This window comes from Cariama cristata, unplaced genomic scaffold (assembly GCF_000690535.1).
Source record: "Cariama cristata isolate BGI_N322 unplaced genomic scaffold, ASM69053v1 scaffold31988, whole genome shotgun sequence".
Lineage (NCBI taxonomy): Eukaryota > Metazoa > Chordata > Aves > Cariamiformes > Cariamidae > Cariama > Cariama cristata.
The window spans coordinates 75,193-87,761 of NW_009633601.1; the positions used below are offsets into that span (position 1 = coordinate 75,193).

Below are 12,569 nucleotides of genomic sequence, written 5' to 3' on the forward strand. Positions count from 1 at the left end.
TCCCAACAACAGCACTGCCCTCTGTGGAAAAACGTGCTGTTTTCTCGTCTTCCTCAGTGGCTGCACACATTCAAAGGGAGAAAGGGGAGAGAGAAAGGGAAGCAAGGATATGTGCCGTAAAGGTTTGACTGAGAGAAGGGAAGGATGCTCTTGGACCTGAGACCTCTACAGGCAGGTCTGACCTGTAAGTTATTCTCGGAATACCTCACAGTTATTTCTTACAGGAAGACCAGATCAGTCCGAAATTGTTCATGGAAAGTCACAAAAGCCATCTCTCTGTCTTACACTTTGAGTGCAATCTGGGGATACCTGCTTGTTTTGGAGAGTTGTTCAATCATCCTGAAAAGCAAGGAGCTGGTGGCACTGCCGGAATGGGACGCAGAGATGCCCAGTACGGCCCCGTGGCTGCAGGCATCAGCCACAGCTGGGCAGATGCTGTCCCGTTGGCTGAGCTGTGGTAAATGTGCCTGTGGCAGAGACATATGGCCCCCCAGAAGACAGCCCCTTTGCTCAGAGGTAAGCTCTTTGGAACAGGGCCTATGTTAGATGTGCATTCAGGACCCACGATGCAAATACATAACGATGATCAGTTTCTTTCGCCACCAGAGTCAGAGGCCTCCCAAGTGTGAAAGGCTGAGGAGGTGCTCAAACTTTGTCACCACAAGTGTATATCGAGTGTATATCGATTTAGTGTTGAGTGGTAGAGCATTTTTAATTCTGCATTTTAATTGTTTGGCTCCCCGGCATATGTTGTTTGTGGTTAGTGGCAACGCACTTAGGTGATTTTCAGGCTCATCTATTAGTTGCAAAGAAAAGCGCTCTCCCATGACCCTGGCTAATTTGCATACTATTTTTGTTATCCTTTAGGAAGCAAACTGCTGATTTTGGTGCTTTGCTTGAACATCCAGTCAGAAGTGGAATCTTGCCCCGGGGCGTGTGTATGCTACAGTGAACCGAAGATTACAATAAGTTGTCAGCAGCAAGGACTGACGGCAATCCCCACTGAGATTCCCATCCAGAGCCAGCGCATCTTCTTGCACAACAACAAGATAACCCTTGTGAGGTCCACCAGCTTCACCTCCTGCCGCAACATGACAATTCTTTGGATCCACTCCAACAACATCAGCCTCATTGAGCCTGGAGCCTTCTATGGGCTCAACAAACTGGAGGAGTTAGATCTCAGCGACAACACGAACCTGAAATCTATCAACCCTGTCACTTTCCGGGGTCTTGTTCACCTTCATACCTTACACCTGGATCGCTGTGGACTCCTGGAGCTCTCCACAGGGCTTTTTCGAGGGTTGTTCTCCTTGCAATATCTCTACCTTCAGGATAATAATCTACAGAACCTACTGGATGACACCTTCATAGATCTCGCAAACCTCACCTACCTGTTTTTGCATGGTAACAAAATCAAGAGCTTGTCAGAGAACGTCTTCCGTGGGCTAATCAACCTCGACCGGCTGCTTCTGCACCAGAACAGGGTCAGTCTGGTTCACCGCCGGTCTTTTCACGACCTTGGGAAAGTGATGACCTTGTATCTGTTTAACAACAACCTGACCGTGCTGACGGGGGAAACCATGGCTCCCCTGGTGTCCCTCCAGTACCTGCGCTTGAATGGCAACCAGTGGATCTGTGACTGCCAGGCTCGATCTCTCTGGAATTGGTTTAAGCAGTTCAAAGGATCGTCTTCAGAGCTGGAGTGCCACCTTCCCCCCCGCTTGGCAGGGAGAGACCTCAAAAGGCTGCAGAGCTCCGACTTGGAAGGATGCGTCGACTCCTTCAACCAGATACGAACAAGCGTTTTTAGCACTAAGACCAGATCTGGTAAACTGCCAACCGGGGTCCCCCCTCTCGGTTCCCACGACGGCTCCCCAAAGTGCTGCCAGCCAGAAACAGATAAGTCTTTTATTTATGAAGCTAAAGGCAAGGCAGGTCCTTCTTCCCACAGCAGCCGGCCATCCTCCAACAACCCTCTCAAGGATAAGGAGAACATGTCCAAAACCAAGTACATTGAGACGGACCCTTCCAAAAATGGCAGCAACAAGCAGATAAACGATTCCCCCTTTGGGACCTTCCCCAGCATTGTAGAACCTCCATTGACCAAGTTGAAACCGGAATTTCTAGAGCCTATTGAACCTTCCACAGTCCCAACCAAAAAGAGGCAGGGCTGCTCTAAAAAGAACAGATCAAAGGCCCAGTGCCGCCTCACCCAGCAAGGAAACAGCTCCACGTTACAGTTCAGCCTAAGCCTTTTGATCCCCCCCTTGGTGTGGAGCTTACTGTTATTCTGCTAAAATTAACTCATTTCCTGGGTTGATGACACTTTAATACTAGACTTTTGCTGACCTCCATAAATGTTGCAAACAAAAGCAAAACTACCATCCACCCTGAGAAAGCTTTGTTACACAAAAGTTAACTGGATGCCTTTATAAAAAACAAAACAAAACAAAACACAAAAAAGACAGACACCAAGATGTACATAATTTATTTGTCCTGAAACTTGTGAATTATACCTTTGGTCTTCGGAACTGCACTTGCCCACAAAGCAGCTTTTACTACAGCAGATGGTAAAGAAAAATGGTTTATTTACAGGAAAAAAAAAAAAAAAAAAGTGTAAGAAATGCTCTGAAAAGAATGTCTAAAATCTGTTTGTAACTTGACATCACACTGAACAATATTGCAGGTTCCCATTTGCAGAGGTAATGAATTTGACGCTGTTTTAATCCTATGTTTATGAATATTGCAGTTTTTCCGTATTCATTCCATCACACCATGTTTACGGGCAGCATTTGTTAAAGAATGCTACCTTTTCCTTCACAAGATTGCAGTATATATAGATATGCATTTTATTTTACTTGTGTACAAGTATACAAAAAAAAAGTATAAAATAAAGATTTCTTTTTCCTAAATGGTTGTCATCTGCAAGGGGTGAAATGCGCTAACCAGCTAAAAAGCTGAAAAAATAAAAGGATGTTGAGTAATCCGTGATCTGAAGGCAGGTTGAGCATTTAACATGACAGTAATAAATAAGACATACTCGGCGTGGTTATGCAATTTTTAACTGCTGCCAGCAAAGGGTTTCCTTGCGTGAACGTGCTCTGCTAATGCTCCTGTTTCCCTTCAAACTGTCCCACGCATCCGCCCAACATCGTTCATATTTCAGGATGCTCAGAATAGCAGGAAATATTAGCCCAGACCCTTGGAGCTGAGAACTCCAGGTTGCAGGTGGAGGAATGTTAGTAAGCAATCCCAAGAAGTTGGGCAGGGCCATTTTTCTTCTGTTATGCACAGATAACTAGACTCAGCTCTGTGATTAATGAACCAGAAGGTAGTTCCAAGAGTGGCGCGGCACTCGGGCTTGGATTTATGAAATAGGGTGTATCTCCCCAAACACACAGCTCCTGGCCTTGCAGCTCAGGCTGGCTGTGCTGGAGAGCTGATGTCCATTCCTGGCTGTGCCACCAGTGCTTCACGGAGTCACTGTGCAAGTGACTTCATCTTCTGTATGACTCCCATCTTTGACCTCGGGATGCTGTGAAGGTAAAACCATGGATGCCTGAGTGCCCCCATGCCACACAGTGGGCCATAAAGCAGCTGCCTAGATCTAGCTGTGCGCTCCTGGTCCTGCAGACAGCCCCTCTGTGCACTCTGCATGTACTCCAGGTTATGGCAGGGCTGTGCAGAGAGTTTGCCAGGAGGTTACTTTTCCTTACCAAACTATAGATTTTTTTCTGTGCTCCTCTCTTCAGGAAGACTGTTGAGATACTGAGGTCTATGCGTGCAAGACCAGCCTGTCACATGCAGGTGGCAGGTAATGTGGGCCAGAGAAGAGCAAGAGCAGTGTCACAGTTGTACCGAGGTCCTGGGAACATGCACTAGAAGACTATGTGTGCAAGTCAGGCTGAGGGTCTCCAGGCTGCACCGGCCACCGTTGGGGTTCACAGCACTGGGACTTGTGCTTCACAGAACAACCACACATGGAGGAGGGAGGGACCATTGCAAGCCAGGAGTGAAGGGCATCAGCAGGGCCATGCCTTAGTGCCAGCCTTGCTCTAGGCTTGATGGTTCATGAGGAGGGAACAGTGACCATGGGAAGAAGCAGGGGAGGATGCTTGGATAGCTCACGTCCCAGAGAGGCTGTGATGCTGTAAGTTGGGCAGCCGACGTGGCAGCATCTGAAACCCACCTGCAACAACTTCATGGGGTGTTGCTGGATACTTTCCACCTCTGCCACAGCCAGTTTACACCCGTGTGTATGACAGGGAGGGCAATGCCCAAACTGTTGCATTTGTGATCTGTCTCCTCCAAATCCATCACTGGGGCTGCCAAAAAGATGTGCCATAGACCCTTATGAGAGAACAGCTCGCACTTGCCACTGAGATGGGGATTGATCTGTCAGTACCAGCTATATTGCTTGAGAGGAGATGTTGTGCAGCATGGCCCTGGGACACCAGCAGATCTGACTGCTGCCATCCCAGTTCCATGACCAGCATCAGCCTCTGTAGAGGAGTCAGGCATGTTTCAGGGCAAATACATTCTCCTGCCCAAAGGACAAAGCAAGAAGTCAGTGCCCTGTGCTGGGATTCCTAAGTGCCTTGGTAAGCTAGACAGCCTTGACAATCCTGATGCCTGCATGCATGTCCAGTTTGTGTGCATACTTATCCATGCACACAGGTGAGTGATCAATACATTACCAGCTGCTTTCTGCCATACTTGCTAGGATTTGTCCCCTTCATGCCAGTGCTGAAGGATTTTCCGAGGTCCTGCATGCCCAAAGCAAGCCCTGTCCTCTCCTACTCATCCAAAAGCATCATTCAGACTCTTGAGGGATTCAAATCTACAGCTGAAACTGAAGCACAGTAGCAGAGAGCAGCTCAGCCCGGCTTGGCCACGGGGTCAGCTCCCCTCCAAAGCCCATAGAAAAGTCAGAAGCAGAATTACTGGATGCTGTGATGGGCTGCTGTGGAAACTCCCATTTTGGTCATAGTCTGAGGGCATGCCGTCTATCTCCCTTGTACAGTAGTTAGTGAGTCTTGCGGTCAAAATGCTTGGACCAGTGCCCACAGCTCTGTGGGCATGAGGAAACCAGATGAGGTGGCAAAAGCCAGGATGAACTTGGGAAAAAAAAAAAAAAAAAGAAAAAAGAGAACAGCTGCGTGTTGTGGCATTTCCCCACACCAATGAAATGAGCCCTGAACAGAGCTGAGATCTGGGCTTGTCCGTGCCCAAATCAGTATCACAGGGAGTTTGGCTTTGATGCTCTCTGTGGTTAACACAAAGCAGACTAGTGCATTACTGTCACTTATCCTGAATGGACTGAGTCGCTTGGTGCCAACGCAGTGACACTCTTCCTGCTTTCTAGAGCTTGACTCTGCTGTGCTTTCAGTGACTCCTAGGACTATATATTGGCCACAAGCCCAGAAGAGTCCCTTGTGCTAATTTCCTAGATTTCCTGCTGTCCAGATGCCAATTTCTGTGTTTACAGGCATTAGAAGGCCATTTGAATAACAAATTATTGAAGAAGGGGATGCAGTGGACAGCAGGAACACCTGTAGGAGCATGGAAGGGGCAAAGATTGAGCTCTGGTATTGGTGAGGGTAGGGAGGGTCTGGGAACTTCAAAGGAAGGCAGTTTTGCTTCTGCTTTGTGCTTTGATGGGGTTGGCACAAGTCTTCCAGATCTTCCTAGAGCTATTTTACACTCATATGTCACTGAGTTAAAGGGGATTTACCCAGCAGGGCTCAGGACCTTGTTGAGTGTTCCCCATCCCGTGATACTTTCTCTCTCTTCCTTCCTCGCTGTGCAAGTCACAGTCAATTTTCTGCTCACATCCTTGATGCCAGGAGTGAAATTAAGTAAACAAAGTCAACAGCGAGGAGCCAGAATGGTTCTGCATGGATGAGGGATGCAGTCCAGGCTGTCCTGGGAAGAACGGACTCCCCATCACAGAGCACAGAGCTGCACAACTCAGCACGTAGTGTCCCCTGTGCATGGCCACCATGCGGACCCTTGATAATGCAGTGCCTGCTACTGAAGATGCAGTAAAAACACAGGCCTTCAAGCAGTGGTGGAAAGACATTATGTTCATCCTTGCTTCTCTGAGGGCATTTGCCTCCGCAGATCCACATTTATCATTTGCTGCCAGCTCCACACTTGTCCTTGCAAAAAACGGGAACAGTACCAAAAGAGAAACACTTTTTCCAGGTTTTCAGGTCCACCTGTAAGCACTTCCAGGCTCCAAGCTAGCCAAGGAGATGGTTATGCCCCTCCTTGTCGTGGCAATGTGTGCAGTGTATTTATCCTCTGCTCCCCTCCCTCCACCTTCCCATCCTCCTGCACAGGACAGGAAGATGGGACTGTACCTCTGCCTATGGTGGGGAAGGGAAGTCCAAAAACGTCTGTCCCCAGGTGGTGATTTGTCCCTTCCGAAATGAGGTGCCTGACACAGGTATGATGAGCCCCGCTCCAGAGGTCCCCATCTCTATCTACCATGCTGCCAACATCTGACATGGACTCATTTTATGTAAAAGTAATTTCATCAAACTGGTTTTGAACGCTTTAATGGATAACTGTGATTCACTGAGATCAAAACTTTATAGAGGGATGCTGTGTCTCTGACACCATTTCCATCAGCAAGACCTTTTCGATCAATGCTAGGGAGAAAGAGAGGGGTAATGCAGTGTGAAAGAAACCCCACTAATGGCCTGGTTCATAAGAAATCCTAGATGTTGATTGGAAAGGACTTAGATACTCCTACACATGTAGTTCAAGCAGTTCTAGTGTAAGCTGTGGCCTCTTGAGAATTCCTCACCTTCCCTGTCCAGACCCCCTCCAAGCCTTCAAAAGATCAACGGTCTGGTGCATTGAAAGTCCCTCACAGGGCTGGGTCTAAACCTCACTGCTATAGTTGCTGAATCATCCTTGCTGGAAACACATCATCAGATGACCAGGAAAGGCTGGGAGCAGGACGAGACCAGCCAGAGCTGATCATGGCCAGGCGCTCGACCGTGATAGCTTTGTTCTCTGCCCGCTGCACACAGCAGGTTGCGGTCCCTATTGTGTTTCAGGAGCAGTCATTTTGCTGCACACAGGGGATTTAGGAGAATTGCAACGCCCTGAGGGAGGCAAGCTCAGGCAGAGCTAGTGGTCTCTCTTGGCTTCAGACTTTAGGAGTCTACAGTTGCCTCAACTGTCTTTGTGGCAGCTGCTTTCGTCCCCTCTTGCCCCTCTTTCAGTGGATATGAGAGGACATGTTTGCCTTTGCCTCACGTGCCCTTCCCCTGAGACAGGGAACTCCCATTTCCAAGATGGTCCTCCAGACAGCAGCACTGTGACTCTCCAACTGCTAAAACCCATTACTCAGGTCCCCAAACTGAAATCAGCTTAAATACGTGGGGCTTCTTAATGAAGCTCATCTGAGTTCTGCTTAGCTGCATACTGGTTTTGGAGACCACGTTTCCAAGCTTTTCTCATCTGAGGCTGACGTCTCCCCAGTCCTCTGAGTCAGGGAACCATCAGAGAAACACCAAATCACACAAGAGTCAGGACAGTGCTGAGAGCTGGCAATGCTGTGTCAGGGACTGGAACTTACTTCTGGCAGTGGTGCCTGCCGTTACCTGTCTGTGAGGAGACGTACCTGCTCGTAACCCTGGCCCTGGGCTGCAGGCAGGTGGCATCTCTGCCCCATCCTTCCCCAGGAGCTCACAGAGGATCATGGGGCAAACGCCCAGTGACTCCACAGGGCTGAGATCTCTGCTCCTAAACAGGATCTCCCAAACCTTGTGAGCAAGTGGCGTTTCCAAATCTCTCTGCTCTGACATGGAGAAGATTATCTGGGCTGCTGAGTTTTGCTACAAACAAACATGATGCATAGAAATAACAAAGGCTGGAAGGTTTTCTAATTCGAAGCTGTGTTTCTGGGTTAGTTCCCTATCATTAGACAGTGAGGGCAAAGAGCTATTGCTGCTCTGCCTCCTTCTCAAAATCAGGAAAGGATGAAAAAACTCAGTCATTGAGAGATGGGAGTGGGCAGGAGAACAGAGAACAGACAAGAGGCAGAGGTTTCTTAGGGATGATATTGGACCATGGTGTCATAATTGCTGATGGGAAGCTCCAGAGATAGCGTGAACTCTGGGTACAACTATGATGAGGGCAAGGAATCTGTGAAATTATGCAGAGACCTTCCCTATAAAGTCAAGTCCAAACGTTTGAATCTGGCTCAGGACAGAAACGCTAACTAGAGTTTTGTGCCGTAACTAGGGCACCACATGGGGAAATGCTGAGGCAGGTGAGACTTAATGGAATTGCTTCCCAGGGCATCTATAAATAGGGATGGATAATGGAGACTTGGCAAAGACAGGCGTGATGAAAATAAAGATATACACTGCCCACTCACTAAATGATGAGGCACTTCAGATCTCGAAATGACCCACCTTCTGTACAGTTTGAGACTTGTTCTAGGTCAGCCGGTACCAAAAAGTCCCAGCTGTCATCAAGGATAAAAACAGTAACGTCTTTTGGGATGAAATCATAGCTTTTGATAGGCTGCTGCGCTCCACATGGCACCAACACAGGCGCGCTAGCTGGGATGAGTCATGGGCTGGGCTTCTTCACAGCGTTTCGGTTGTGGGTGGCTCCATCTGCAGTGGTTTACTTGTGTCAGGGTCCATCTGCAGTGGTTTATTTGTGGGTCGGGTCTGTTGGCAGCGGTTTGCTCATGGCTCAGCTCCTTTGTGGCGGTGTGGTTGTGGCTGGCTCCTACTTGCATTTGTTGTTCTGTGGCTGGTTTTGATTATTATCACTTAGATTTAAAGCAGAAAGGGAATGACTGCAAAATCTGGTATGAGGAGGGAGTGCTGGACTTCTCCATGTGAGTGGGTAGCTAACATTTTAAAACAGTGGAGCTGCACTTTTTGGCTGGTTGTGGTCAGTGGGGTTTAAACCGGCACCCCTGCAACTCACTGCATGTGTGTCTGCTGCTACCTGAGCTGTAAGATCCTGCTCTGCTTTCTGCACAAGCCTCTCTAGTGCAGTTTGATCCAGCATCTCTAGAGAAGGACCAGGAGCTTCATGGCATGGACTGCTGATGTGGCCCAGGAGCACAGCAGCATCTCTCACCAGGTCTGCTGCATGATCCCTCCCATCGCCTCAATGGACCAGGGATCCTCTCTGCTGCCCGTGAGCAGAAGGGCACATTATGCCCTAGCATGTCCGTGTCTGGGAGGAGTGGCATGGCATCTTTCTTTTAGAGCACCCACCACGGACAGTCCACAAATACACATGAAGCTGCACCCCCTAGACCCTCAGACATCAGCCTCCCCATCGCTGCCTCGCCCTGCTTGAGGAACTCTGTGTTTAGCCTCTGAGCCTTGGGGTAGAGCAACAGAGACAGCTCTGGCTGAGCTGCACTTTCCAGCAGTGTCACATGAACAATATGAGACCTTGGGTGAGTCATTTAACCTCTTCCCAGTGCCCGTCTGGGTGCAGAGGGGCTGGTGGTAGGAGATGGCGCTGGGTCTTCACACAGATCCAAGCTTCTCCTTCAGAGGCAGGATGCTCGACTGTTTTTTCTTTTCACTGGAGCAAAGCCCTGGAGTGGGCTGAGTGAGGACTCTTATTTAGCTGCACACTTGCTAAATAAGGGCAGAGCTGCTCTTTTCTCCCCCGATATTTCCATTCAAACCACAACAACAGCGGCAGCAGGAACGCTCCCATGGAATATTTATAAGTTGTTTGCAGAAATGTCAAGAAGAGCCAGTGGTTGTATTAACACACTCTCAGAGCAGCAGTCTCAGAAAGTTATCTTATGCGATTCTTAGTCAAAGTGCTTTATGTAATAGTTACAAGCGCTTACAAATCCCAGTGACATTTTCTTGTTTCTTGACAAACAGCTGTTCAGTGTCCTGACACTGAGACAGGAATCAATCACTTTCACTCGTTCATTAGCTGTCTCCTTCCTCCCCTCCGCCCTCCAGTGAAATTAACACCAGGTTACCTGGAAGGCTCAGTCCCTTTCTGCATGACAATTAGAGACTGAGCTCAAACAAGATGCAGCAAGGCAGGATAACAGGCACGCTCCTCACCTGGCGATGTCAGACATTCACACAAATTTCAAGTTGACTTCAAGATGCTAGGTCTAAATGTTCCCATTTGCTTTGGGCAGTAAAAGTTGAAATTTTAATTTAATTAATTAAAATTAATAACCTTTAATTTTAAGGTTTCCAAGCAAGACTTTTAAATTCTGTATTTTGCTAAATGCTTTTCTTTTTGCTCCTCAATGCCCCTCCCTTGCTGCCCAACTGACCTTGCTGGGGCTGTGGCGATGAGGCTGGTGAGGACGAAGGGTGCTGAAGGGAAAGCAACTTGAAGTCTCCCAAACAAGGAGGTCTGCGAATGAATTCATGTGCACACCTAATTTCTATGAGTTAGGGGTGGAGGTGGAAAGTACACGGGGATGTTTAACTTTGCTATGTATGTTTTGAGGTTGTATGTCACTTTTAGGAGTGTTTCCAACAACGGCAGCTCACCAGAGGGGTTCAATACCAAGGTCCTGCAGACTCCACGTGGGTAAGTTCTTGTGGCATTGTTGGTTTGGTTGGACCTGAGAGGTGCTTTGGTCTTTGACCAGATTGTTCTTGGCCAACTTTTGTAACCTGGAGAGGTCAGGAATATTTAGGTACGGTCAGAGGAGCATTTGGCTTCTGATTTTTTTCCACTGTTGGAATATATTACTTATTTCCACCAGAGTTGTGGTCTTTAAACTACCTAAGAGATCATTTCCAACCACTGGGTGAAACAGGGACCATCCCAGAAGGAATGAGTGTTTGTGGGGAAAAAACCCTGTTTCCTCCTGCCAGAGTGGCCTAATAGTTCTGCAAATGAGAAAACCATGACACAGGGACATCTCATTTTCTATTGTGTGTTTCTATATTACTGGTGCAGTTCATACATCTTGCCAGGGCCCTGAGTTAACTAATAGGTCCTAATGGTCCTGACCAGCCTTGTTTGGGGTCTCCACCCAAACTGTGGGCCCAGGCGCCCTATTTGTGTTCAGCTTGGTGCCTTCAGCCTGTCACAGCCATGCTGGAGGAGCACAGGTCTACATCTCGGCCATAGTCACGTCCCTGCCTGGCTACCGAGCCCTCCTGCTCTGAACCCCAGCTGCAGACTGATTTCATGGCTTGACCTTGGACCTGTCACCTCACTGTGGACCTCCTTGGCGATCACTGGACCTGGTCCTGACCTGTGGATTGGCTTCCCGGCTTCACCTTGAACCTGCCTCATCACTGTGATATTGCCTTATGATGTGGACTCTTGGTTGGACCTGGCCACCATCTCTTGGTCTTGTTTCTCACTCACGTCCTGTGGGATAGGCTGTGGCTGGTGTGGCCCCTTGCAGCCGTGGGATCCCGCTTAGCTCCTGACTTGCTTTCCCTGAGGAAGCAGCCCTGCTCTTGCTGCTCCCTGACACATCTGATGAAATCAAACCTTACAGACACCAGCTATGTGATGAGGAGGGGTCAGCAGAACCAAAGGCAACCCAGGTGGCCTGAAGCTTGTCTAAGGTATGACCCCAGCATTATAGAATCGTTTGGGTTGGACCTTAAAGATCATCTAATTCCAATCACCTAGCTCCATCCTTCTACAGAGTCACTAAATTTTGCTGCTTGCAAAACCTTTTGTGGGGCTGGAACAATACATATATATATAAGGGGTATGTAGTCAAGCTTTATACTTTCCAGGTTCTTTCTGGTTTGCTAGGAAAAAAATGAGGAGGAGAGTGGGCTCCAAACCATGTACCAAAGACTGGAAAGGAAGCACCTAGCGTGCCCAGGGGTTGTCATAGTGAAGATGAGTGACACATCATAATGATGAATTCAGAAACTTTCACCTTGATTTCCCTGCCTGTTTGAGCTTTGAAGTGAGCCTCTAATATTATGTTAGCAGTTTATTGTGTGTGCTTCATTAAAAATACATCACAGGCTTTTTTGAGCTAGAAGGGACACAAATTAGGTCATCTAGTCCAGCCTCCTGCTGTTCTGCCAGGACTCTGATCTTGCTAATGACTCCAGCCCAGCCCTGACAGGTGCTCGTCTGGCTGCCAATTGAAGCTCTTGGCTGACAGGGGGGAACCAGGCTCCATCCGAGATCATTTCACTTTTTAAAAACTTTCAGGCTTCTTGTTAAATGGGATTTTATTTCATGTTCCAGTACACCCGCTCGGCTGGTGCTTGAACTGGAAGGAGAGCAGCATTGTCTGCTCTGAGATGCTGCAGCTCCCCTCCGTGCTTTGAGCTGGGCAGATTCAGCCACCGCCACTGTGGGACAATGCAGGTACAGGCAGTCTGACACAGGAGCTGCTCACCCATGGGAGGTCCTCTCGAATGCATCGCCACGGCTGAAAGCACCTTGGTGGAACGATGGCTGTAGGATCCTGGCTGCAGTGGTCTTTCCTCATGGTTTGTTTCAGCCTTTTTCCAGCTTTGCCTTCCCCCGTGCCTGTCCCCTGCAGTTCCCTTGGCCGCTCCTTTGGAATAGCGGTGCAGGCAAAGGTGCAAGCCTCAGCA

The 12,569-nt window shown here is 48.5% G+C and overlaps 1 protein-coding gene across 1 annotated transcript; it reads left to right on the plus strand.

Moving 5' to 3' along the window:
• Positions 1-482: 482 nt before the first annotated feature.
• LOC104166767 (reticulon-4 receptor-like) lies at positions 483-2,297 on the plus strand. The gene is made up of 2 exons (XM_009706817.1): positions 483-516; positions 868-2,297. The coding sequence occupies exons 1-2, from the start codon at positions 483-485 to the stop codon at positions 2,295-2,297; spliced, it is 1,464 nt and encodes a 487-aa protein (XP_009705119.1).
• The last annotated feature ends 10,272 nt before the right edge of the window (positions 2,298-12,569 follow it).

Bases quoted from the DNA above. Each gene is read 5' to 3' on its own strand.
- LOC104166767 (XM_009706817.1), top strand. From the start codon at position 483: ATGGCCCCCCAGAAGACAGCCCCTTTGCTCAGAG. The intron at 517-867 runs GTAAGCTCTTTG...GTTATCCTTTAG, and splicing joins GACAGCCCCTTTGCTCAGAG to GAAGCAAACTGCTGATTTTG.